Here is a 27,500-nt window from a genome sequence, read left to right on the forward strand (position 1 = left end):
CGCCTTCTACACACTGACTGACCTGCTGCCTAACACAGAGTACTCTGTGTGGGTCCTGGCCTTCTCAGCTGCAGGGGCAGGAGAGAAGAGTGCGGTGCTGTCAGTCCGTACGGAAGAAGAAGGTAGTAAAATGTCATCTGTCACTACTATAGATCCTTCTTTTTTATTTTACTGCTTTCTAACCAGTAACTGTGTTGTCTAACCATTTGTATGTTTATCTAACAAAACTAGTCAAGCTTGTATTCACATCAACAATCTTTTCACTTAATTTACTTAAGCTCCAAAAGTGCCTGGTGCCCCCGGCAGTGTCCGTTTGACCCCAAGTGGCCCCACCTCCATCACAGTGGAGTGGGAGGCTCCCACAACAGGTGCAGATGTGGAGGGATACAATGTGTACTACCAGGTAAAATTACCTAATCATGATAGGGAATTTAAGTCACTCTTTAATATCAGATTATAGTTATATTATCTATTTTATCAATAGCTAGAGATGCTGGTAATTGTTTCCTCCATTCAGTGTGCACAGAGAGATGATGAAGTACTTTATTCCCCACCATGTACATGTAGCCTGAGGATGGCAGGACCAGGACAGCTCAGGTGGAGCCCAGTGACATGCCCAGCTACACCATCACAGGTCTGACACCAAACACACTCTACAGTGTGTGGGTCATCGCCTTCTCCACTGACGGCTTGGGTCAGAGGAGCCAGCTGGTCAAGGTGCTGACAGAGGAACAAGGTACAGCTTTTTATTTCTCAAGGAATGTCAAGATGAGATAGAAATGTCTTGCAATACTTTGCAGATGTACTGACTTCCATGTATTAATGAGTATTGTCAAAATGACAACAAAATGACTTGCTTTGTTTTCTGTGCAGCTCCCCAAACTCCAGGTGTGCCTAGGAATGTTGAAGCTTCTTCAACTGGTCCGACTACCATAGTGGTCCAGTGGACCAGCCCTGATACTGGGGCTGATGTGCAGGGATACACCATCTATTATCAGGTGAGAGGCTTATTTTCTCATTTTTGTGTTTCTTTTTGGTTGACTTTCATCACTTTGAGGATCTTGCCACTGCTGTACCAGTCTTGTCACTCTTTCCTGCTGTCTCAAATACAGTCATGTATAATGAACATGTGGCATAAGGAATTGACTTTAAAAAATTAACAAGGAACATAGGAGCAGGACAGGTTGACTTCAACCTTACTGATATGTGACGATGTCATGGTGATATGTATTATCTATCCTCAGGCTGAGAATGAACCCACTATGAGAGTCCAGGTGAGTCCCAGTGACATTCCCTACACCATCAGGGACCTGCTGCCTGACACCCAGTACACCATCTGGATTGTGGCCTTCTCTACTGAAGGAATGGGAGAGAGAAGCCCTGCTCTTACTGTCACCACACAGGAAGGTCAGACAAAAGAATTGCCAATGTCTAAAACTATGATCTCTGTTTTTGTAAAATCTGAGGTCAGCTTAGAGTGTCTTAAGTTTACATTTTGTAGTTTCATCCATATAGCTGTGTGTTATCACCTTCAGATTGAAACTGTTTTTTTGCTAGGTGGTACATAGATGTGAGAGTCTAGTGATTTAAATTGTTCCATCCATGTCCCCAGCTCCTGCAACCCCTGGTGCCCCCGGCAGTGTCCGTTTGACCCCAAGTGGCCCCACCTCCATCACAGTGGAGTGGGAGGCTCCCACAACAGGTGCAGATGTGGAGTATTACATCATCTATTACCAGGTGAGTTTTATACTAGTATTTTTGTAATGATTATTACCTTCTGTTGCCTTTTGTCTTTTTGTGTGTCAGTTTGTGAATTTGTCTGTGTGTTTCTGCAGATTTGTGAACTTCTATCTGACCATATGCTGTCCTGACAAAGGCTTGACTGTGCTTTACAAGTTCTCTACCTTTACTTTATGTTTGCCAAGCTGTTTGTGACTTGCCATGTTTCCTGTCCTGTTCCAGGCTGAGAATGAACCCACTATGAGAGTTCAGGTGAATCCCAGTGACATTCCCTACACCATCAGGGACCTGCTGCCTGACACCCAGTACACCATCTGGATTGTGGCCTTCTCTACTGAAGGAATGGGAGAGAGAAGCCCTGCTCTTACTGTCACCACACAACAAGAAGGTGAGACAGACAAAATTTGCTTCATATTGTTTCTCACATTATCTTTTCTGATTTTGAGGGCTGGGTTTGTTTTCCTAGGCATAGGATGGCAAAAGTTTCATCCTATCTTACCGTTACTTTATCTACCAGTAAAACTGCTTAATTTTTGTGTTACATAGACTGGAGTCTTACAATTTAAATTGTTCCATCCATGTTCCCAGCTCCTGCAACCCCTGGTGCCCCCGGCAGTGTCCGTTTGACTCCAAGTGGCCCCACCTCCATCACAGTGGAGTGGGAGACTCCCACAACAGGTGCAGATGTGGAGTATTACGTCATCTATTACCAGGTGAGTTTTATACTAGTATTTTTGAAATGATCATTACCTTCTGTTGCCTTTTGTCTTTTTGTGTGTCAGTTTGTGAGTTTGTCTGTGTGTTTCTGCAGATTTGTGCATTTCTATCTGACCATATGCTGTCCTGACAAAGGCTTGACTGTGCTTTACAAGCTCTCTACCTTTACTTTATGTTTGCCAAGCTGTTTGTGACTTGCCATGTTTCCTGTCCTGTTCCAGGCTGAGAATGAACCCACTATGAGAGTTCAGGTGAGTCCCAGTGACATTCCCTACACCATCAGGGACCTGCTGCCTGACACCCAGTACACCATCTGGATTGTGGCCTTCTCTACTGAAGGAATGGGAGAGAGAAGCCCTGCTCTTACTGTCACCACACAACAAGAAGGTGAGAGAGACAAAATTTGCTTCATATTGTTTCTCACATTATCTTTTCTGATTTTGAGGGCTGGGTTTGTCTTCCTTTGCATAGGATGGCAAAAGTTTCATCCTATCTTACAGTTACTTTATCTACCACTACTTTATCTAACTGCTTAATTTTTGTTACATAGACTGGAGTCTTACAATTTAAATTGTTCCATCCATGTTCCCAGCTCCTGCAACCCCTGGTGCCCCCGGCAGTGTCCGTTTGACTCCAAGTGGCCCCACCTCCATCACAGTGGAGTGGGAGGCTCCCACAACAGGTGCAGATGTGGAGTATTACATCATCTATTACCAGGTGAGTTTTATTTACTTACAACTACTTATTACCACATGTACAGTTACTGTATATAGTACCATGGTAGGATGTTGCTCTTTTGTAAAAGACAATCCTTGCATACCCCCAGAATGTCATGTAAAATTCACCATCAAATAGTAGTGTTAACTGTCATTATTACTAGTATCCTTGTGTCCGTACTTGAAACTGATTGAAGAGTCATGTGACTAGAGTCCACCATCTTGAATATTTACATAGGTCCATCTGCATGGAGCTGCTGGAATTCATTGTACTGTAAATTTTGTGGTCTTAAAGTACCCTCTACTGACTGAAGGAACATTAAAAGCTTCTATATTGCAGAATCTTAGCAGACATACAGGGGACAACTCATTGAACACAGTTACAACATGTACTGTAGTAAACTTAGATCCCGTGGTACGAGGACTGATATTTTACAGAGTCTAACATTGGCTAGAATCATACTGCAGTTCTACTCATGCGTCATTCTACTGATAAGCATAATAACTTGAAAATGGTTCTTCATGTTTCCTCTTTATATTTCATAGATATTATATCCAGAGAATTACACAAGGTCCTTGTCTCATGTACTCTGCATATTAGATCTGCCTTTGGTTGTGGTGTTAAGGCTGAGAGCCACAACACTGAAGCAAGTCAGAATCCCGAACAAGCCACTTTGTGTCAACACTAGTGCTTTAGCCCTAAACAATTTTGTGGCAAATATCTCACACTTATCATCATTTTAGTTATGTTGTTGTGTAAAGACTTGATACATGTGTCCAGATTTGGCAGCATTTGGCGGGTTGGTTTTCTATACTTTCATCATCTATTTGTGACTTGCCATGTTTCCTGTCCTGTTCCAGGCTGAGAATGAACCCACTATGAGAGTTCAGGTGAGTCCCAGTGACATTCCCTACACCATCAGGGACCTGCTGCCTGACACCCAGTACACCATCTGGATTGTGGCCTTCTCTACTGAAGGAATGGGAGAGAGAAGCCCTGCTCTTACTGTCACCACACAACAAGAAGGTGAGACAGACAAAATTTGCTTCATATCGTTTCTCGAGGGCTGGGTTTGTCTTCCTAGGCATAGGATGGCAAAAGTTTCATCCTATCTTACAGTTACTTTATCCACCACTACTTTATCTAACTGCTTAATTTCTGTATTACATAGACTGGAGTCTTACAATTTAAATTGTTCCATCCATGTCCCCAGCTCCTGCAACCCCTGGTGCCCCCGGCAGTGTCCGTTTGACTCCAAGTGGCCCCACCTCCATTACAGTGGAGTGGGAGACTCCCACAACAGGTGCAGATGTCGAGTATTATGTCATCTATTACCAGGTGAGTTTTATACTAGTATTTTTTAAAATAATTATTACCTTCTGTTGCCTTTTGTCTTTTTGTGTGTCAGTCAGTGTGTTTGTCTGTGTGTTTCTGCAGATTTGTGAACTTCTATCTGACCATATGCTGTCCTGACAAAGGCTTGACTGTGCTTTACAAGCTCTCTACCTTTACTGTCTTTATGTTTGCCAAGCTGTTTGTGACTTGCCATGTTTCCTGTCCTGTTCCAGGCTGAGAATGAACCCACCATGAGAGTTCAGGTGAATCCCAGTGACATTCCCTACACCATCAGGGACCTGCTGCCTGACACCCAGTACACCATCTGGATTGTGGCCTTCTCTACTGAAGGAATGGGAGAGAGAAGCCCTGCTCTTACTGTCACCACTCAACAAGAAGGTGAGACAGACAAAATTTGCTTCATATTGTTTCTCACATGATCTTTTCTGATTTTGAGGGCTGGGTTTGTTTTCCTAGGCATAGGATGGCAAAAGTTTCATCCTATCTTACAGTTACTTTATCTACCACTACTTTATCTAACTGCTTAATTTTTGACTGGAGTCTTACCATTCAAATTGTTCCATCCATGTTCCCAGCTCCTGCAACCCCTGGTGCCCCCGGCAGTGTCCGTTTGACTCCAAGTGGCCCCACCTCCATCACAGTGGAGTGGGAGACTCCCACAACAGGTGCAGATGTCGAGTATTATGTCATCTATTACCAGGTGAGTTTTATACTAGTATTTTTTAAAATAATTATTACCTTCTATTGCCTTTTGTCTTTTTGTGTGTCAGTCAGTGTATTTGTCTGTGTGTTTCTGCAGATTTGTGAACTTCTATCTGACCATATGCTGTCCGGACAAAGGCTTGACTGTGCTTTACAAGCTCTCTACCTTTACTGTCTTTATGTTTGCCAAGCTGTTTGTGACTTGCCATGTTTCCTGTCCTGTTCCAGGCTGAGAATGAACCCACCATGAGAGTTCAGGTGAGTCCCAGTGACATTCCCTACACCATCAGGGACCTGCTGCCTGACACCCAGTACACCATCTGGATTGTGGCCTTCTCTACTGAAGGAATGGGAGAGAGAAGCCCTGCTCTTACTGTCACCACTCAGGAAGGTCAGACAAAAGAATTGCCAATGTCTAAAACTATGATCTCTGTTTTCTTAAAATCTGATGTCAGCTTAAGCGTCGGTCACAACCCGCCGCACGTGCATCCGCGTGCTGTCTACATGCAAAAATGTGGGCAAACGTGGGGGATCTGTAAGTGGTGAGTACCACCTCCATATGGAATCCTACAGATTTGGGAGCACACACAGCTCACACACAGACACGCCGTAGAACTTTAAGTGCATGTAAAACTTTTTCTGTGTGCAGTCTACAGATTGACCACCTGTACGTGCGAGGACGGGCGACGCACGTGTCCCGTATGTACCGTACGTAAGCAGCACGTGTGAATACGGCCTCCTTACGGTAAAGTGGCAATCACACAGAGATCGTATGTTGTAAGCACGTACTACTCACTTACCACTTGTGCAACGAACGATGCACGCAACCGCTCACGGCCAGACGTGGCATGCAGACCACACTCTTACACCTTGCGCAACCGTGTGAGTGACGTGCGTTGACGCCACTCCTTCCCCACGTTTTCAGAAAAACGTAGCAAACGTGGCCTCCCAGTAAAATATTTGAACATAAAGCACGCACGGCGGGTTGTGACCAACCCTTTAGAGTGTCTTAAGTTTACATTTTGTAGTTTTACCCATATAACTGTGTGATATCACCTTCAGATTGAAACTGTTTTTTTTGCTAGGTACATAGTTGTGAGAGTCTTGTGATTTTAAATTGTTCCATCCATGTCCCCAGCTCCTGCAACCCCTGGTGCCCCCGGCAGTGTCCGTTTGACTCCAAGTGGCCCCACCTCCATCACAGTGGAGTGGGAGACTCCCACAACAGGTGCAGATGTGGAGTATTACATCATCTATTACCAGGTGAGTTTTACTTAATTACAACTACTTGTTGACCATGACAGGTAGTACTGTTATAATACGGCAACACAGATGTTTTGGGCAGTGATGGATATGGTAAGTTTGTATGAGTTGATATGCTTAGATTTGTGCATGTTTGTCTGCTGATGTGCGCTGACTTGGCCGGTCGACCCAGTCTGGCTGTCTGTAACATGATAGTTTTTTGGTATCTCCATTGGCTGGTCTTCTCTTTAGTCATGTATCCCAACGTGTGGGTAGTCCACTTTAGTGAGGATGGTTTGTTTTAGGCATTAGTGGTAAACCTTAGGTGCTCTTTTTGCTTGGTGCTACTGATGTCTGTAACACTCACTGGCTCTGCTGTAGCCAGTGATGTGTTTCCATGTCTTATCCAAGATATCAATATATGCATGTTTTCGGTAAAAATGATTTCTGTATGTAAAAAAGAAAAATACAGATCTACATGTTCTATTCCAGGCTGAGAATGAACCCACTATGAGAGTCCAGGTGAATCCCAGTGACATTCCCTACACCATCAGGGACCTGCTGCCTGACACCCAGTACACCATCTGGATTGTGGCCTTCTCTACTGAAGGAATGGGAGAGAGAAGCCCTGCTCTTACTGTCACCACACAACAAGAAGGTGAGACAGACAAAATTTGCTTCATATCGTTTCTCACATGATCTTTTCTGATTTTGAGGGCTGGGTTTGTCTTCCTTGGCATAGGATGGCAAAAGTTTCACCCTATCTTACAGTTACTTTATCTACCACTACTTTATCTATCTGCTTAATTTCTGTATTACATAGACTGGAGTCTTATAATTCAAATTGTTCCATCCATGTTCCCAGCTCCTGCAACCCCTGGTGCCCCCGGCAGTGTCCGTTTGACCCCAAGTGGCCCCACCTCCATCACAGTGGAGTGGGAGACTCCCACAACAGGTGCAGATGTGGAGTATTACATCATCTATTACCAGGTGAGTTTTATACTAGTATTTTTGTAATGATTATTACCTTCTATTGCCTTTTGTCTTTTTGTGTGTCAGTCTGTGTATTTGTCTGTGTGTTTCTGCAGATTTGTGCATTTCTATCTGACCATATGCTGTCCGGACAAAGGCTTGACTGTGCTTTACAAGCTCTCTACCTTTACTTTATGTTTGCCAAGCTGTTTGTGACTTGCCATGTTTCCTGTCCTGTTCCAGGCTGAGAATGAACCCACCATGAGAGTTCAGGTGAGTCCCAGTGATATTCCCTACACCATCAGGGACCTGCTGCCTGACACCCAGTACACCATCTGGATTGTGGCCTTCTCTACTGAAGGAATGGGAGAGAGAAGCCCTGCTCTTACTGTCGTCACACAGGAAGGTCAGACAAAAGAATTTTCATTCTGATTTCAGACTGAACCACATTTTAGGCCTTTGGGACTTGTTCATAGATGTTTTGAAGGAGTATTACATGTATGTGTGTCAAGAGTGATGACTTTGGTGATTAACAGGAATTTTATTTCAACATGACACTACATTGAATAACTCAAATCTTACCCTCAGCTCCTGACTTGCCTGGTGCCCCCGGCAGTGTCCGTTTGACCCCAAGTGGCCCCACCTCCATCACAGTAGAGTGGGAGACTCCCACAACAGGTGCAGATGTGGAGTATTACGTCATCTATTACCAGGTGAGGTAGCCGTGTTGGTCAGGGTTATACTGCCCCTTATGAGATGACATACCCTGTTGTTAGCTTACTACAAGACGGGGTCGGCCAGGTTTCTGTCTGGGTCATGATTTGAATCAGCACAATGGCTGATGCAAGGCAGAGGTTCGCCAAGCCTCTATTTGGGTGATTTGAAGTGGATAATCAACTCCATACAGTAGAATACATGTATGTACCGTCGCACACCGGGGCATGTTCCTACTCTTGTTGAAAAGGTGCGGTGGGTTCTTTAACATGCACAGGGTGTGGCTCTCCCCAAACATGGGACCTCGTTCAGTGTCCTATCTGTGGATTTCTGAGGGATGTCCCGAACCAAAGCTGGGTACTCATTTTCACCTGAGCGAAGTGAGGAAAGTCATCCCCCAAACCCAAACAAACCCAAACATTGTATAACTTCTGAAAATGGAAGTATTGTGTTAGGTCTGCCTTGTCCCTCTGATGACCAGTGTCGGTCATGGGACTACAGTAGGTAGGTCATGTAGCTATAGGTAGCCTTCAAACACTTGTTGGTGCATTTATCTACTTTAATGTTCCTTTTTCCTTTTATTATATAGAAATTTGGTTAGCTTTTGTCTTAGTCCAGTATAGAAAACTAAATATTCACTATGATATAGGGGTTTTCCTCTGATAAACTTACACTTACATTGAAGAGTTAGAGAGATAGAGTTAAATTTGTATTTACAATGTAAGGCTGGAACTGCATGTGAAGTTAAACTCAGATTGGACTGTTCTAAACTTTCTTTGTTTGATTTGTTTGTCAGACGGAAGATGAACCTGTGCTAAGTGTCCAGGTGGACCGGTCTACAAGCCAGTACACTATCCCAGACCTGCTGCCAAACACGCCGTACACTGTGTGGATAGTGGCCTTCTCCGCAGAGGGCGCGGGCGAGAGGAGTTCTGTCTACTATGTTCAAACTGCAGCAGAAGGTAAGACACACTTGCCGAGCAGGAGATTAAAATGCTATTTACTTTCAGGTTAGTACACATGTGTACTCTTATGATATTATTGGTCAGCATTGTTGCCTTAGTCATAACCTCCTTGGTTATGACTTTGTAGCCAACAAAGTTTGAATAGAGGTGACCTTAGACATATATATTAAATGTAACTACACCTGTAATTGTGTATATATAAATTAATGATCAGAGCATATTTCCTACTTTACTGTTGGTACATTGTATCTTTGTATAGATACATGTGTTTGGTAATGTTGAGTCAGATTTGCCCCAAAAGCACGAGTGTGTAACTGTTGGTGACTTCCATATTTTGTACTACCTAGCTGAGATTCCTGGTGCACCTGGTAATGTGCAGGTCACTCCTTTTAATGCGACTGCCATCACTGTGGAATGGGAGCCACCAACTAGAGGTGGAGACTTCCAAGGATACAGGATCTATTATCAGGTATTTTTGAAATCTTTATCATGAATTTTGCTAGAATAGTAAAATGGTAACACAATTTTGCATCCGTACTGTATTGCATGACATTGTTTTGCTTTCATAAACCTGAATGGATTGTGGACTTTGTGCTGATCAAATTCTTGAAACCCCCTACAGAAACTTTGCATTAGAATTCAATGGCCAACTTTGGGTACAATCTGTTGCTAACATTAGGATCTCTAAGCTAACAAAAGCAGTCAATTAATAATTATTGTATAAAGGTGCACAGAAGGTTTGAGGACAAGAGATCATCAGGATACAGAGATTTTGTGATTTTTGCTAGACAGGGTAAACTAGTACAGAATGAGCCCCGCCGCAACAACCACGCTTTTTAGCTACAGACTGTCACTAGTAAATCCTACAGGCTCTCTGCACCTTTGCACCATTGAAGAGTGTAATTTGAGCCTTGTGTGGCAGAAGTGGGGTCTCTCAACTAGTTGAAAACTGGACTGGCGATGACCTGCTGCATTGAGTCACCCATACACATCTTGTATATATGTAGATATTACTAACACACTAAATTCACTTGTTTCTGGAACCCAAAGGGTCAGTTTCCTATATTCCTTAATGTCCTCATTTTTCCCTTGGTTTATTTGTACCATACATGGGCAAGTAATTTATTGGCCTCACAGGTTTTATTAGGTTTATTCACACACATTTAACCAACTCAACAAACTAATTCTAAACATTACAGTAAATAATACCATTATACAGGAACTGAACAAAATACAAAATTTCAAACCCAGCCACAGCCACAAGGTCAACAAGTATGCAGCCCTAGCGGCAGACCTTAGAAAAACAGGCATCAGTACACCCGACAACAAAAGAAGACTTAGGTTATGGAAAAATAAATTGTCATTCACTGTCACGGACATGCCAATGGAATTTTCTATCCTAATCTGTATTTATAACTGGAGACTGTCGCCTTGTTCCTTCCAGGCTCCTGAGGAATCAACTCCAGGCTTTGTGGACACGCCTAGCTCAGTCACCTCCTTCCTACTGACTGATCTGCAGCCTGACACAACCTACAATGTCTGGGTTCTAGCCTTCTCCCCTGCTGGGGTGAGCCAGAGAAGCTTGATGAGAACACTAACCACACTGCAGCTGGCTCAAGGTCAGTAACATTATAGTACAGGTATCTTTCATTGATGCTGGAATAACAAATAATACATTGTACATGCCTGTAGGCATCTCTTTTGGCATTTTACAATAAATGGTGTAGGATCTTGCTGTATTTACTTCATGATCTCACTGGGTTAGTGAAGTTAATCGAAGGCCTCAACTTCTTCTGCTCATTATGGATTTTTGCTCCTAGGAGATGTTGAGACCCAGTAATATGAAGCATCCATGTGTAGCATCATTTTTGTTGCTCTTATTTTAGTCAGAGTATATTTCAAAGTATTCATATTAGTTGTCCTTCTGTTTCAGGTCCCTCTGCCCCAGCCTTTATTCGAGCTTCTCCTTTAGACGGGACCTCTCTTGTTGTGGAGTGGGAGGCCTCTGAGAGTGACAATGTACAAGGGTACATCATCTACTATCAGGTGAGGTTTGGCATAGACCAGGAATAAGAATGGACGTGTTTGAAATAAGGTTGTCTATCATAAAGATCAGATTCCTACTGAGTTAAAGGGATTTACTGAGACAGCTTGTATGTTTGGATGACAGATGGAGACAGAGACCCGTCCATCCAGTGTGGAGGCTGACCCCACAACCCTTCAGTCCACCATCAGCGGTCTGCAGCCAGACACCACCTATAGCCTGTGGGTTGTTGCCTACTCGCCTGATGGTACAAGTCCCAACAGCCCCACTGTTACTGTACGGACACTACAGGAAGGTAGGATCTCATCAAACTAGGCTTGTATCCCAATTTATAACAGACATCATCACATGTGGCATTTGCTTTTAGACAGTGTACAATTGTCACAATCGTGGTGCCCAAGGCATGGACAAATAGACTGTATAAATCGTTCCTCCACTACATGTACATCATCCGACTGTAAAATAGTCAAATGCAGGCTTAGTGTTTTTTTTGTGTTCTATGTCCTATTTGTGTATCTGTATGTATGTAATTGCCTTTTGTTTCTTCTTGTATCCAACTTCTCAACGTAATTCAGGAGTACTTGTACTCCTGCTATGTTGATTGATTGTAATAAAATTGAATTGAAATTGAATTGAATTCAATAATGAGGACATTATTTCATTCCAGTGATTTAGGTGACAGGGCTTCATGATTCATTAGTGGTAAATTTACCACTAAGTTATGTGAAGCATAAATTATGTAAATTATTGTGTGTTTGTGCCCTGTAGCTCCAGGTTCATTAGATGTGTTTGTGCCCTGTACAAAATATAGCTCCAGGTTCATTAGATGTGCTTGTGCCCTGTACAAAAAGGTTTATTGTGTTCTTGTGCCCTGTAGCTCCAGGTTTATTGTGTTTTTGTGCCCTGTAGCTCCAGGTTTATTGTGTTCTTGTGCCCTGTAGGTTTATTGTGTTCTTGTGTCCTGTAGCTCCAGGGTTATTGTGTTCTTGTGCCCTGTAGGTTTATTGTGTTCTTGTGTCCTGTAGCTCCAGGTTTATTGTGTTCTTGTGCCCTGTAGCTCCAGGTCTACCTGGCTCACCTGAAGGGCTGCGAGTTCGTGCCGTGAACCCAACAACAGCCCTTCTGACCTGGGAGGAACCATCTAGTGGGGCAGACTTTGATGGATACAGGGTCTACTACCAGGTGGGAAAAAACTTTTTTCATTATTATCTACATGTATAGGGGTAAATATCACCATGTTGACCTCTGGAAATGTGTGTAAAATGTATTATGAAATGAACTTGAAGCCTGAAGCTCCAGAATTTTTGTCTGTTTGTATCCTGAACAGTTTGAGCATGGTCAAGTTAGGTTGGTCAGTTTTTCCATGTGACTAACTGACCATAACGGACTCACCATTATCTGTCCCTTAGGCTCACTTTAGACTATCATGCCTGCACCTACTCTGTATCTGTATGTGTATAGCCAGTATAACTGCCCTTCAGTGACACACGACTACAGGTATAGCAAGGAAGAAAGCTGGTTCATGCCCAGGAATTGCCCATCCCTATATATGATCCTTCAGTCTCCTTCTTTGTTGGGCGAATACTCGATTCTTCCATGCAGGAAAATGCAGATAGCAAACAGTAAAACATGAACTTGTGTCACAAGACGAGATATACCACTCTTCTCCCGCCATTTTGACCCACAATTTCTCATGCCACAGATGGCCCTTAACTGGTGGCAAAGGGTTTTGGAATAGTATACCATTCCCAGTACTGAAGTGGGCCTACTGCTTGACTGTTGGGGTACCCCAGATAATCTGTCCATCACCTTGACCACCCTCACAGGGAGTCAGACTGACTAAAGGCTGTGTATTTCCTCTACAGATCTTAGAAGACCCAGACTCTGTGGCTTCACTGAACGTGTCCCCCAGCTCAACCTCCTACATCCTGGAGAATCTCCAGCCAGGACAGAAATATCTGATGTGGATTGCTGCCTACTCCACACAGGGAGTCAGCCAAGCCACACAGCAAATTGACCTGAGGATGCCAGGAGGTACAAGATGAAAATATGTCAAGTTTTCTGTTTTCATTTCCTCTGGGCAGACTGGTATTTCAGCTACTTTTCTTACTATTACAGCTTCCTTGCTGTTGGAGTATTGAATTATTAATAACATGTAATTTGGAAGATTACTGCTGTAACAAACTACTGATGTGTTGTTGTAGGTACAGCTGCACTTCCTGGTACCCCGTGGAATGTCCGAGCCAGCTCGACAGAACCGACCAGTATCATTCTTCAGTGGAACTCACCCCGATCAGGGGGCGATGTGGAGCGTTACCAGATTTATTACAGGGTAGGCTACGTCTCTTTATCATTTACTGAAATAAGCTTTTAGTTGTCACAGATGGTGTGTTTGTACTTCCATAGCTAGGTAAGATATCATATGGTAGTAGATGTACATGTATGTTATGTTACATGTACAACATTAAAGGTCGCTTGGCATTATCAGTGGTTTAGAATATAACCCTGAAATGTTGTGTAGTCTGTTTAAATTATATTTTATGATGAAATTTATGCTACAATTCCACTATATTTAGTTATCCTACTACCAGTACTAGCTTAAAGTGATCAAAGAAAGAGCCTGAGTTGGTATTTTCTGGCCATACGATACCTCGTGTATGTAATCAATTACAATGTACATGTAGTTCCTTGTTGTTAGGACTGTTCAAATGTCAGTGGAATGACTGATAAGATCTGTTGGGCTTGAATAATGTCATAATACAGTTGATTTTTTATCTTTTACATAAAAATGCTATGAAATATCACGCTATCATCAATACAACTTTTAAGATGGATTTTGTAGTGACATTTGTAATCCCTGTGTACAGCCGTCGGAGGACTCCAGTGTGTACCAGGTCCCTGTTCGCGGTGACGTACTGACCAGGACCATCACAGGCCTGCAGACTGACATGGAGTACATGGTGTGGATAGAAGCTGTCAACTCAGCCGGCAGTGGACCCAGGAGTGAGGTTATCTATGTACAGACTCCTTCAGAAGGTAAGGTTGACTTCTTAGTGTGTCCCATTAACTCTATAATATCCCATGTTTCTTCACCATCATTAAAGTCATGTATGTTAGATTGTTTAGTTAATTTTTCTTGCTCAATTTCAGCCCCAGGTGAACCCCAGAACCTACAGGTTGAATCCACAGAGCTGACATCTGTAACCATCACATGGGAGGCACCAACGTCAGGGGGGGAGCTGGAGGGGTACAGGATCTATTACCAGGTCTGGACTCAACATAGAATACATACAGCAACTAATGGTCTCTAGTGCAGTAGGAACCTTCTCTTCTAGAAGGTTCAATGACTATCTATATAAGGGCAAATGAGAGCAAGATCTTTTGAAATCCTGATGTCAGGAAAAATACACAATCTTCAGTTCCGTGTTCTACTTTTTTTTGGGAATGGCTGTTTATTTAAATTGACATTAATGTTGTTACTGTACAGTGATGTTATTGAATACTATTTCAGCGTGTAGGTGATGATGGCATGAGGTCTCCAACACGTGTCATTGGTCCTGATGAATATTCCTTCACCCTGACTGGTCTGGAACAAGGCACAGACTACAGGATCTATCTCGTGCCCTTCTCTTCAGACAGAGTGGGAACAAGCAGTCCTGTCCTAACTGTACGCACACAGACAGGTAGGCTGACTACACATTTGTAACATTAATTCTAGTCTCACATATATGCTGCCTAGAAATGGCAGGCTGATTTTGGACTGTTGTTTTATCATGTCTTGCTTCATACAAATGTACATGTTGACAACAGATAGCATTTGTGTTTTCTTTGATCCTAAGTTAATTTTTGTTGTTCCTGTCCATGCATATAGCACCTGTTCCTCAGGCCCCAGGCACACCCCTGAGTGTGCGGGCTGCAGCTGTGGACTCCAGCTCTGTGCGTGTGACATGGAGACACCCTACTCGTGGGGGGACGGCAGCCGGCTACAAGGTGCACTACCAGGTGAGGTACTTACAGACATGTGGTACAGCCAGCTCCATAAATGGACATGCACTGGCATCACATTGTCTCCTGATCTCTGGAACTTTCTATACTTCTGTAGAAAGTAGCTCATCCACTAATGTACACAGTAATCAAGACAAAATTACATTACATTTGTAAAATGTAACATTTCTTCTTAGCATCTGTATCTGTATAGCCGGTACAACATGTATAACTGACTTTCGGCGTAACACACCAGCTACACTAGCTAACACACCAGCACAACTGCAAAATGATTCCTCATAAGCTACATCATAGTACATATACATGTTTATACATGTACAATATGATGTCACAATCTTTGCACTAAGCAGGTATACTGCATGCATTTCTACGTTCTGACATTGCCTATTAGTATATCACTGATAACATTCATATCTATTCTTGAGGAAGATTCAAGAAATGATTGATTTAGAATTCGAATCTAATGTTATAATCTATAAATTTATTGTTATACTAGTAGTTCGTTTGCCTCAAGCATTATTATGTGTTTTGTATTAGGGATCTATATTTATACCTAAAATCTTAATGACCTACATCACAGAAACATTCTTACAGTGCAGTGACTTGTTGTTGTAGGTGGCAGGAGAGCCTGAGGTTGTTACTGTTGAAGTGCGACCAACAGATCGTGCACTGATGTTGTCTGGACTTCGGCCGTCCACCAGCTATGACATCTGGATGACTGCTTTCTCTTCAGCTGGTAGCAGTCCTCGGACACCCTCTGTCATGGTCCGAACACTGGAGATGGGTAGGTGTTCAATAGTCCTGGCCTGAACACTTCTACAGAGGATGGTTCAAACCCTGGACATGGATAACGTTAGGTGTCCAATGGTCATGGACAGAACCAGTGTGAATATTATGTACTAATAAATGATACCAGTAAGCTGTTGAAGGAAGCAGGTTATTAAAGTTTGTAAATGTTGTCCTCTTGACAGCACCTCAAACACCAGGAAGACCAAGAAGCATCCGTGCCGAGACCCTGAATCCCACGACTATGCTGGTGCAATGGCAACAACCCATCAGAGGGGCAGAGTTAGTAGAAAGATACAGAGTGTACTATCAGGTAGGCCTTCTGATCATGTTGTGAAACAAAATGACATGTTGTATGTAAATATTCATGAAAATTATGTCCCAGTATTGCATGTATACAATACAGTGTAACATTAGTTTACCTTTACTTGTTGTATCCCCAAGACTACATTGACTTTCTTTCCTTTTATCATATGATGTATGTAGAAGTTCACAATTAACATTACATTCAATAGATTACACAAAAAAAGCTTAACTATGCATTTATAACTATTAGGACGTATCTGTTGACTTGATCAACTAAAGTGTCCAGAACACTGTTAATACAATGTAAAGCATTGATTACGAAGCACTCAAAGATGATGAGGTCCAAAAATTTCAAACCCTTCTGGCACAGTCTAATCACTTGTTTATTGTGTTTTTTATGGATGACAACTATTCTTCCAGGAGAGGGTGGAGTATTACACAAGATTTCATTACATACAGTACAGTTATTTAAAAGAGCGACATGTGTAACATCTATGTGCTTTACTTATTCATGCCTCTCATGTGCTTTAGTAGGCCTTGTTTGAACTTCTTATGTGACACTGCTTGTAACCCACTTGACAGGGACTTCAATTTTACAATAGTTCTGTATGTGAAGGCTTTTTTGATGCTTTTAATGTAAGTTTAAAGATGTTTCATATGTTGTTTTGTTATCTTGCTGAGACACTGGACACAGTTTTATGTGAAAATAAGATGTGTATGAGGTATGTAAGGATTTTGTATGTGCATGATATAGTGTGTGTGGAAGTTAATTGTGTGTTAATTGTGAAAATTCAATTCAGGTAAAATGTTGTAGAAGCAGCATGCAAAATACCTGGTTGTCCAGTTGCCCCAGGCAACCAAATTTTACTTGGGGCAACCTATTTCTGAACCTAGGTACATGTAGCCCAGTGTGCTACCTGAATTTGAAGTATGCCCCCCCCCCAATCATGCCCACTTGGCTTGCACCACTGTATCCGGCAGATGTTTTTAATTTTAGGTATTAATGGCTATTACTAGTACTAGTTAACTATCAGTTAACTAAAGGCTGTTAGAAATTTTGTCAAAGGCTTATGTATGTAACATTACTTAATTTGAGGGAAGTAGTAACTTATAGGTGGGGCAACCTAAAATTCTGATGGGCAACCTAATTTTTGCTGGCAACCTGGTTAAAAAAAAAGAATTTTGTACACTGAGAAGTATACGTGGGTTGCAGCTTTTTTGAAGATAGTACAAGTACATGTAACATTAGATGTATGGTACAATGTGAACCAAAGCTGTTACCCTGTCAAGTGTCAAATGGGAAATTTGGTGTTAGATTCTGCATATAGACAGCAGTGACTGTCCTAGACTAGTGATTGAACCTCCCATTCAAAATGTTCATCTGCATCTCTTTCCATACAGGCTGTACGAGCTCCTACACCATCATTCCGTGTGGCACAAGCTGATGAGACATCTCTAATCATCCCGGGCATGGCAAGTAGCACCACCTACAATATCTGGGTAGTGGCTGTCTCAGCAGCAGGGGCTGGCCAACCAAGTCCCAGTATTTCATTGGCAACCCCAGACACGGGTAAGGCAATTTTACCGCTACTTTCCAATGCCTGACTGCTCTTCTGTGCTATGATTATTTGATTTGATTAAGTTGGAAATACTCCAAAGATTTACACCCCATTACGTCTTGGTCTTGTCATGGTCTTTTGGTTTTATGTAAGTTTTCATAGAAGATGTCTTTTACAGTGTTCTGGTTTGTCATGGTTGGTGCATAGGCACTTATGAGGGTCACAGACCATAGATAACATTACACGTAAAAAAAGGAAATTTGATTCAAATGATTTAAAGTTTTTCTAACAACAAGAAAAAACTTGAGGAAATTGCCATCTACATTGTAGATCTAATTCAGCTGTGTGATTGCATTGAACATTATTGCATCAACCTTATTGCATATTCCTATGACATGAAGATAGGACACTGTACCAGTATGAACTTTTAACCTTCAGTCCTAACTAAAAGATCTTGATTGGTACTTACAGTGAGTTGTTTAGTTATAAACTGGTATGTGTCCTTCTCAGTGCCTGACATCCCAGGCAGTCCTGAGGACATCCAAGTCAGTTTGGAAGATGACTCGTCCATCAGAGTGGAATGGCAGCCACCTACATCAGGTGCTGAGGTGCTAGGGTACCGCATCAACTATCAGGTATGTACAATAAACATGGATGTTATCCAATACATCTCCAATCATTGGCTGAGATACTAGTATTTGTAGTGAGGAGATATTTACCTTATTGCCAATATTAATAGTGTATACTTTATATCTGCATACCAGTTGGTTATTAGGATCATTACTTAACCAAAGCTGTTTTGTAGCCATTGTTGGAAGATGGTTACACCTGCTTAAAAAACAGGTAGGTGGAGAAGGCCATTAAAGTTACTTGTAACTTGATTGGGAAACACATGGCACAGGCACAGAGCACACCACCGCTTTCACTGGTGAGGGGGTCACTGGGTCATGTGACATACGGGGTCAAACATTGATTAATGTATATGTATTTCAAGTGTTCTCTCACTTCTTGAAATGAATTCTCTTTACTCAGTCCTTTTGTACCAATTGTTTTTTCCTTTTCCTTTGTTTAAAAAGGAAGCAGGAAATGAAGAGGCTACCACTGTAGAGGTGAGGGCCAATGTGTACTCCCAGGTCATCCACAACCTGAAGCCTGACACGGAGTATTACATCTGGGTGGTCGGCTTCTCTGCTGCTGGGGACGGACGGCGAAGTCAGATCCTGTCTGTCACCATGGAGTCAGAAGGTACACAGTACTTAACCCTATGCCTGCTTCAATCTATACAAACTTGATGTTTGTAGCAAGGACATGGTTAAAACTGGTCAGGATCAGGGAATGTTGGCAAGGTTCAGGATCAGGGAATGTTGGCAAGGTAGTGGTGTGGTTAGTGTTGTGGAATCAGAAGGGTCAGGGTTAAAATCCCTAGCAGACCACAATGTTTGGAAAGACGCTTTATCGTTACACGTACATGTAGGGAAAAAGACTGAATTCCCATGTTTGAGGAGAGTCACACCTCAAGCAAGAAACCACCACACTAATAGTTTGCGTGAGTGGATGGAACCTTCCAATCTGGTCTTACGCATCTTGTACTTAGTTACTATACAAAACCAGTGTTTAATACACTATGTTGTGTGTGGTGTACAGGTTCCACCCAGCTGGGACCCCCTGCAGACCTGCAGGTGTCTCTGCTGGATGATGAGTCCGTGCTGCTGCAGTGGAGCACACCTGAGGGAGCAGAGGGCATCCTGGGATACAGGCTGTATTACCAGGTAGGAACAGTCTACTGTAGCACATCAGCTGGTCATGCTGTGGAAGGAGGGTGCTTCAGTTTGTTTTCCTCTACCTGGCATGTACATTTTGTAGTTTCCAATAGCATACACACCCAAATTTCATGAACATAAACCAAGGCAGCTGAAGTGTTAAATGGAAAAATCTCATTAATGTGTGCACCCCCTGTGCAGCATTTGGCGGATAGCAAGGAAGTAGACAAGTTAAGATAGAACTTTAATAGGGACATAATGATATCCTTTTGATGATACTTGCTTAAATGTGCACAAGTATTCAGTCATCAGTAAGTATATTTATGTGACCTGGAAGTTCTGGATGTCAACACTGCTGATCATGAAGACATGGAAGTTGTGGTGGCAATGAAGTATGAAGTTGCCTGAAGAAAAACTAATCAGAGTTGCATAACACTGACACGACCTGTTCAGCCTACATGCCAAGTATGAGGTTGAGTGCATGAGAATGTACATGTAGCATGGCTATGAATGACATGGGGAAATTAACAACAATAACAGCAAGAAATAACTGTGACTCCAACAGAACTTATACACATAACAGATATTCATAAATTGTAGTTGCTATCAAATTACTAATCATTGCTGGAGGAATGTCTGGCATACATACAGTACCAGTGATAACTGGAATGTGTAGGCCCAGGTGTGAGCAGTTACATGTGGACATGTCAACTGTCAGCTGATCAGCATGGCCTGCATTCCCCAGCTTACTGCCACAGGGTATATTTTGAAACAACATATATTATGCTATTTTCATATTCATCATAAATGAAAATATGTATTAATCTGTACTTGTAGTAGGCTCCCATGCTGGTGTGCAGTCCACTTCCACTTTTTGAGGGTGGGGGAATGAATAAAAGAAATACACATGTAGGCTATACAGTAATACCAACATTTACCCTGTTAACATGTAGCTGTTCATGTCCCTTGTGTAGCCTGTAGGATCTACGGATGTCTCTAGCCTGGAGGTTGGTCCTGATGTTGGCTCCCACCCGATCCGTGGGCTGGAGCCTGGAGTAGACTATGTGGTGTGGATTGTAGCCTTCACACAGGAGGGAGAAGGACTGCGCAGCGCAAAAATGAATGTACGGATCGACAGACAAGGTGTGTGTTCTTTTCTTCCAACAGTGTTGTCTAGGTCATCATAACAAACATTTTGGACTACACATGTACAGCTACACAGTGACTTTTGTTGAAACATTGCCGTAGTTCTGGGTACTAAGTCTGAATTCTTCTAGAGATACATGTACATGTATTTGTGTTTATTAATCCAATGTCTGGGTTTGTTTGTTTGTAGACAGCATAACTTAAGAAGTTGCAAAAGGACCTTAGATATGATATTTGGTATGTAGGTGGGTGTCAAATATGATATTTAGTATGTAGGTGGGTGTGAAATATAACATTTGGTATATAGGTGGGTGTCAAAGGGTAAGTTTGATTGTGAAGCAGAATGTTTTTATATCTTGTGTTCTGGACAAATGGCCAGGATCAGGATCTTTTAAGGCCATCTGCATCTTGGCCCCATGAAGCAGAGGGCCTCTTGGCATCCTTTTTTGAACTGCACGGGCCATTTTTTTGTTGAATTTGTAAGAGGATAACTTGAGAAGGGTTGATGGATATGAGAAAGGTTAGCATGTGTGTGGCTATAAACAAATAAACAAATACTCGTATGTAGCTTAAATAATTTTTTTGACATATTAAAATGCTTATTATTCAAATTAGAATCTACTTTACATAATCAAGGAAGAGGTTTTTAAGATTTGATGACAAAATACCAGAGTACCATAGTTATGGTGGGAATTTCATTTGTAGTTAGGTAAATGTGAATATCACTCGACATCATGTATTAAAGTCAGGGTCTCATTTGGATAATTGATGGCAATAGCCTTCCTTGTTAAGACAGGGCTTTCATTTTTTTTCATGACAACATGTGTTGTTTGGGTCATCATATAATTTATGCAAATGAGGACCTTAATAATAAATGAGAGACAATTGTATCAAGTTGTAAAAGTTAGCATCATTTGGCAAAGGTATGAGATTGTGGATGGTAGTTCTGAATGCTGAGATGTTAAATGTTGACATCCCTTCCTCCCTGTAGTAATTGGAGGCTCCACATACCCAGGAGAAGAGGATAGGATCAACATCATCCCAGGTGTGGTTGTTCCTGACCCCAGCTCTGGTTCTGGACCAGACCAGGAGGACCGGTATGCCCTGTTAGGTCTGCCCGGTGCACCTGAGAATGTGCAGGTGGCCCGTGTGGATGCCACCACCATGCGGGTGCAGTGGATGCCTCCCACCTCAGGAGGGCAAGTGGCTGGCTACAGGATATATTACCAGGTAGATCTACTGTGTTCTGCTATTGATAAAATGTTACCAGTGAAGCCCTGGTGATGGCAATTAGCGATCCATGCTGCACGTCCTTTACATGTAGTTCATGTGGTGTGTCCTGAGGTGTTTCAGCACCCCTGCTGGCCTCTTATTCTCCTTGTTACATGTAGGACAGGCTTCTTCTCTCTGGCAGCCATCACAACACCACAGAGACAGGACTGAAGTCTGATATACATGTAGACGTGTATATACCTTTGCAAGTGATGCATAGAATTGTTATTCTATGCATCTGATTCACTTGTGCAGGATACTGGATCTGACATGTTGAGATTGTCAGCCTTCAAAGGCTGTATATGGTTGCACTGCTCTCCTGTTACAAGTGTGTTCTGATGACTACCGTTTCCAACAATATTGGCAATATATGAAGCCATCAGCATACAGTCCAAATTTGTGAACCAATCACCTCATCAGTAAAGATAATGATGGTTGTATACCTTGTTATGGGGGTAAAAAAAACTTGAAACATGCTCAAAATCCTATAATAGAGCTTTTTAGCTCCATTTTCCATCACACTATGTTCAGTAATGGCTGGTTTTACCTGTAATTTAATAGTAACCCAGTGCTCTGTCTAGTATGATGACATATATATTGTACATGTAACAGTTATATGACATACATTACTATGTGACCATTGCTTCTCAGACATACAAAGCGTTGTGTTAACGCTCAACGCTGAGGAGAAAAATGCTATTGTAGGTGTGCAGTAGGATGAATGTGACTTTTAATTGAAGATTTTCCTCATGTTAGTATTACATGGTGTGTGGCCTCAGGCACTACGTATAATACATGCTTGTGATAAATGTGGCGACATCATAATCAGAGTGCTTCAAAATGTAGTGAAAACAAGTGTTGGTAAGTTAGTGAAAACAAGGACATTAACAATATATGAATTTCTTGTTTGAAACATTTCCATTTTCAAGATTGTGTTGATGAATACTGTTGAAGTAATGAAGCCCATTAGTGCTAGTGGCTTGTCTGGGCGCGAGGCATGCTCACTTTAAACTATCTTTCTGTTTAGGGTCCAGATGATGATGAGAGCCGATCCTTCGACACCCCTCCTTCTGCGCGCACACAAACCATCACAGGCCTGGCATCAGGCGTGGACTACAACATCTGGGTCCTGGCCTTCTCACCAGCCGGTGTGGGGCCACAGAGCAACTCTCTCACCATCAGGACTTACCCACAAGGTCAGTACACATCCAGCCATGCAACCAGCCTCACCAACAAAGTTACTGTTTTGCGGTCCGTGTGTCTGTCTGTTTGTTTGTTTGTTTATGAACAGCATAACTCCAGAAGTCGGTGATAGATCTCAATGATTCATGTACATGTACAATGTATAACAAAAACTGGAAATGAGTAGATTTTTGCATCCCTGGTGGCTTTCCACAGTACTGCAGTGGAACTTCCAGACATCATTGTACATTGTACAACTGTTATTGTGTGGAATATGATCAACTGATATGATTTATGCACATGAGGACCTATTTGCATAATCAAGGAGAAACTTTCATAATTTGTCAGTTCCTCTATGCTTGCCTGGACCATAGTAACATACATTGCTATCTACATGTGTAGCTTACTCAGACATGTTTGCTGCCTGTGTAGGCCCAGTGCCCCGAGCCCCTGCTGATGTACAGATGGCTGTGGTGAACCCCTCCACAGTCAGGCTGAACTGGGAGCCTCCAACAGCACTGTCAGGACCAATCCTGGGCTATCGTATCTTCTACAACCCCATCCTGACTAACATGTTGAACGTGCGGGAGGTGGGTCCCACTGTGACACAGTACGACCTGATGGATCTGGACCCATACCTGGGGTACAACATCTGGGTCCTGGCCTTCACAGAGGCACGGGAGGGGCAGCGCAGCCTGTCAATCATGCTGCCACCACGGGCACAGAGGGGATCGTCAGGTGAGGAGCAGAACAAGTATTAGCATCATGTACAACACATTGTACCCTTCTCTTACTTGTCTAGCCTCTTGTGACATCTACCTGTACTAACAAGTGTGTACTAAAAGAGTGTTTTCTGTCATGCTGTTCCAGTTGGAGGGTCTGCCTCGCCACGTGAGGTCACCTTCACAGCCTTGACCCCCAACAGCATCAAGATCCAATGGGAAAAGCCAACAGATTCTGTAGATGTCATTGATGGCTACGGTATCCTGTACCGTAGTGCTGGGGAAGACCAGACCCAGACTATAGAGGCAAGTACTGTACGGACATCTTTCACCCAAACCGCCTATTTGTGTTCCACAGTCTAACACTGTTGTTTCTGAAAATCTCTACTGCTCATGCATTCAATTTATTAAGATGCCTTATAAGTTATAATTGCAAGAATGAATGAAGACCTTTATTGTCTACAAGACAAAAATTATATATATAATATATATAATTACAAGAATGGATCTACACATGTATGCATTAAGACGTTGCATTAAGATTTTACAAATTATGTACATGTATTTTAGACTGTATTCCAACTTGTAACTTATTGAAAGATTTTTGGTCACATCTTACTGTAATCTTGTCTTCCAAATACACTCCAGTACTCCAACATGATCAACTAATTCTGACTGTTGCAGGTTGGTGTAGATGAGTCGGAGTACACTCTGACAGGTCTGGAACCAAACACTGAATACATCCTGCAGCTTCTGGCCTTCACAGCATCAGGACAGGAGTACAGGAGTCCTCAGATCACCGTGCGTACATCAGTGAGAAGCCAGCCAGACTTAGGCAGAGTGGGCTCCACTGCACACATGTCTGTTGTTCCGTCTGGCGGCAGTACGGGCAGGGTCATTGTGCGAGGTGGGGGGGACTCTGGACCAAGGCTGCCTTCAGGACAGTCGTTTGTGATCAGGACCGATGCCAATGGACAGCGATCTTTTCTCCTGCCTAACGGAGAGAGCATCTCAGGACAAGGTGTGCAGATCTCACCTGATGGACAAGGTGTGGTCATCAGGACAGATGGCAGCTCCAGTTCCAATGGGCAGGTCTTTGTAGTTCCAGCTAATGGAGGGTCTACTACTGGTCAAGAAGGCCAGACGTTTGTTGTCCAGCCCAATCAGAGAGGTGTCATCACCAGCAGTGGCGGGTCCAGCTCTAGTGGAGGGCAGGCGTTTCTAGTACCAGTAGGGGGGTCTTCAGGTGGCACCCAGGATGGACAGACTGTGGTGCATCGTTTCCACGGCAGGCCTGATGATGCCCTGCAATCTGGTCAGTTCTATAGTAGTCTCTGTCATACAGCTGATCCTATACACAGACATCATAACAAATCAAACTCTTAGCATGAAAGTTCAGTATGTTGGTACAATACATTACCGTCATTATGGCCACCCCTAAGATGTTCCAACACTAAGTAAATTGGACTTACCCATATTTTTGGCTAACTCTATCAGCCTTGTTACCAATTTACTTAGTGATGAAACATAAAACTAAAAGTTTTAACTTTTTCATCATAAATCAAACTCTTGAAGAAATAAGACTGTCATCTGAATTTTGTGTTACTGTTCGGATGGAAATTTGTTGCCTCATGTATAATCCTACAAAATCAGATTTTATTATCTTAAAAGCCCAAATTGTAAAACCTAAGAAAAAATTCATGTTGATTCATTTCATATAAAATATTGAGATGCATAATCAATGGAGGGGTCTCCATAAATTGAATAGTTTATTCAATGAGAAGGATTTGGAGTTTGAAGGCTCTAAGATTGAAGTTATTGCTGTTGGTGACTCTACTGTATGTACATCATATAGTCAATCTTTATTTGCATATAACCTTAATGGCTAACCCTGTAGACATTGTTTTACTAATTTTCTGTAGTTCACCATTAACTAAATTTCCTCTCTTCCCGGTCTCTGTCTGACCCGTGACCCACTAACACGTCCTCTTGTCTTGTGCTGGGACACAGCACTGAATTTTATCTTTCAATCCCAGGCCAGACGACGCCTGCGCCTGAGGAGGGCCACAACAAGGATTGCTACCATGACAACGGAGAGGACTACCGAGGGCAGGCCAGCACCACTGAGAAGGGCTCCCAGTGTGTGAAGTGGAGTGCCTCTGACTTTTTCCAGTATAGTTCATATGAGTACACACAGGGGGAGTTTGGTATAGGTGACCATAACTATTGTAGGAACCCAGATGGAGATGCTAAGCCATGGTGTTATGCAGATGCAGAGGGAACATACGAGTACTGTGCCATACAACAGTGTAGAAATGGTGACTAAGCGTGCAGGAGCTTAACCAGTAGTGCAGTGCTATATATTACAACCCTTTCAACCCATCCCTTAAAATTTTAACAACCAAAAGTAAAGAAGACAGAAGTCAGAGCAGAACTTGCTAGAATCATTAGAATACATGTCATTGATATATACGAAAAAGGTCCTTTTTCAAGTTACAACTTCAAAATGAGAGATTCCTGAAAAGCCAGCATGTAGAAAAAGACTAAATGGTGTTGTGGTAGTTAACCACCATTTATTGTCTGATGTCATTTTCAACCCCAGACCATAATTTGGGTCAGCTTTCCTATCATGCTGTCGAGCTTGACGATAAATGTTGAGTATGTTTGACAATCCAACAGAATGCAGCATCTATAGCTACAGCAAAAACAAAAAGGTGTTTTCTTTTTGCTTAGATATGCTTATTTAGTAATAATAATAGGTTTATTGCAAGTTCATGCCCTAAGGCTATTTGCAGGTAACAAAGATAAGACATTGGAACAATGAAAGAACGTACATAAGAATCGTAAAATCTACATTGTAGTTATGATGATCCATAGGTCAGTTGATTCTTTGTTTCAAGTAATGATTTAAAAATGGTGCCACATTTAATTTGAGAGACCTAAATTTTAACATTGGACTTTAAAATGCTTGTAGAATGGACTATTATCATTGTAAGGAAACCAAACAGTTGGGCAGGTATTTGGCATGCTATGAGTTGGTTGTTAATAGATTGCAGTGCAGAAAGATTGTACATGTCTGTTTTGTTTTAAGCTGTCTGCAGTTTTGACTTTGTGAAAACATTTTTGTTATTTTTTTACTTTGAAAATCTAAAAGGCAGGACTTATTTTAAGATTTATATGATTTGTTGATGATTTAAAACAAAGATTCTACAAGATCTTATCCTTCTTTTGTAAAAGAATATATTTTAGTATTGGCACCTGAAAAACTTTCGGTCAGTATCATCAACATATATGTTTGTAAATAGGGTATTAAAGTTACTTTTACTGAGCAGCTTTTAAAGGACTTTAAAGTTTTACCAAAAATCAGAACTGCCCTCATTAAAACTTAAAGAAAGTGGACACATTCTTGGTGTCAGGCAGAGAGTAGAAGTACAAAGAGTATGACATTGTATAATTCAGACTACTTCTGTTGCTACAAGGCAATTAGAGATAAGTAACATTCTGCACTGTTCTTCAATCACATAGTCAATGGTTTTATGACACAAAAAGGATTTTAATGGAAGGATAATAAAGTGTGCCTTATCACAAAAAAC

At 42.1% G+C, this 27,500-nt stretch overlaps 1 protein-coding gene across 1 annotated transcript in view; it reads left to right on the plus strand.

The window, feature by feature from the left end:
• LOC109474384 overlaps positions 1 to 27,500 on the plus strand; it is a 66,948-nt gene that overhangs the window by 39,347 nt on the left and 101 nt on the right. The window contains exons 37-74 of the mRNA XM_019774685.1: positions 2,329 to 2,453; positions 2,679 to 2,844; positions 3,050 to 3,174; positions 4,035 to 4,200; positions 4,388 to 4,512; positions 4,743 to 4,908; positions 5,106 to 5,230; positions 5,461 to 5,623; positions 6,371 to 6,495; positions 6,967 to 7,132; positions 7,340 to 7,464; positions 7,690 to 7,852; positions 8,035 to 8,159; positions 8,957 to 9,122; positions 9,473 to 9,594; positions 10,570 to 10,744; positions 11,059 to 11,171; positions 11,296 to 11,464; positions 12,227 to 12,351; positions 13,035 to 13,203; positions 13,374 to 13,501; positions 14,037 to 14,205; positions 14,320 to 14,435; positions 14,681 to 14,852; positions 15,041 to 15,171; positions 15,790 to 15,958; positions 16,146 to 16,273; positions 17,668 to 17,836; positions 18,336 to 18,460; positions 18,902 to 19,070; positions 19,470 to 19,594; positions 20,560 to 20,728; positions 21,723 to 21,961; positions 23,031 to 23,199; positions 23,618 to 23,923; positions 24,056 to 24,213; positions 24,592 to 25,234; positions 25,944 to 27,500. The exon at positions 25,944 to 27,500 is cut by the window's right edge and continues 101 nt beyond it. Coding sequence (XP_019630244.1) covers positions 2,329 to 2,453; positions 2,679 to 2,844; positions 3,050 to 3,174; positions 4,035 to 4,200; positions 4,388 to 4,512; positions 4,743 to 4,908; positions 5,106 to 5,230; positions 5,461 to 5,623; positions 6,371 to 6,495; positions 6,967 to 7,132; positions 7,340 to 7,464; positions 7,690 to 7,852; positions 8,035 to 8,159; positions 8,957 to 9,122; positions 9,473 to 9,594; positions 10,570 to 10,744; positions 11,059 to 11,171; positions 11,296 to 11,464; positions 12,227 to 12,351; positions 13,035 to 13,203; positions 13,374 to 13,501; positions 14,037 to 14,205; positions 14,320 to 14,435; positions 14,681 to 14,852; positions 15,041 to 15,171; positions 15,790 to 15,958; positions 16,146 to 16,273; positions 17,668 to 17,836; positions 18,336 to 18,460; positions 18,902 to 19,070; positions 19,470 to 19,594; positions 20,560 to 20,728; positions 21,723 to 21,961; positions 23,031 to 23,199; positions 23,618 to 23,923; positions 24,056 to 24,213; positions 24,592 to 25,234; positions 25,944 to 26,233 — 6,479 coding nt within the window. The 3' untranslated portion in view covers positions 26,234 to 27,500. The remainder of the gene's footprint in view (positions 1 to 2,328; positions 2,454 to 2,678; positions 2,845 to 3,049; positions 3,175 to 4,034; positions 4,201 to 4,387; positions 4,513 to 4,742; positions 4,909 to 5,105; positions 5,231 to 5,460; positions 5,624 to 6,370; positions 6,496 to 6,966; positions 7,133 to 7,339; positions 7,465 to 7,689; positions 7,853 to 8,034; positions 8,160 to 8,956; positions 9,123 to 9,472; positions 9,595 to 10,569; positions 10,745 to 11,058; positions 11,172 to 11,295; positions 11,465 to 12,226; positions 12,352 to 13,034; positions 13,204 to 13,373; positions 13,502 to 14,036; positions 14,206 to 14,319; positions 14,436 to 14,680; positions 14,853 to 15,040; positions 15,172 to 15,789; positions 15,959 to 16,145; positions 16,274 to 17,667; positions 17,837 to 18,335; positions 18,461 to 18,901; positions 19,071 to 19,469; positions 19,595 to 20,559; positions 20,729 to 21,722; positions 21,962 to 23,030; positions 23,200 to 23,617; positions 23,924 to 24,055; positions 24,214 to 24,591; positions 25,235 to 25,943) is intronic.

Source organism: Branchiostoma belcheri, unplaced genomic scaffold (assembly GCF_001625305.1).
Source record: "Branchiostoma belcheri isolate BF01 breed outbred unplaced genomic scaffold, Haploidv18h27 scaffold306, whole genome shotgun sequence".
NCBI lineage: Eukaryota > Metazoa > Chordata > Leptocardii > Amphioxiformes > Branchiostomatidae > Branchiostoma > Branchiostoma belcheri.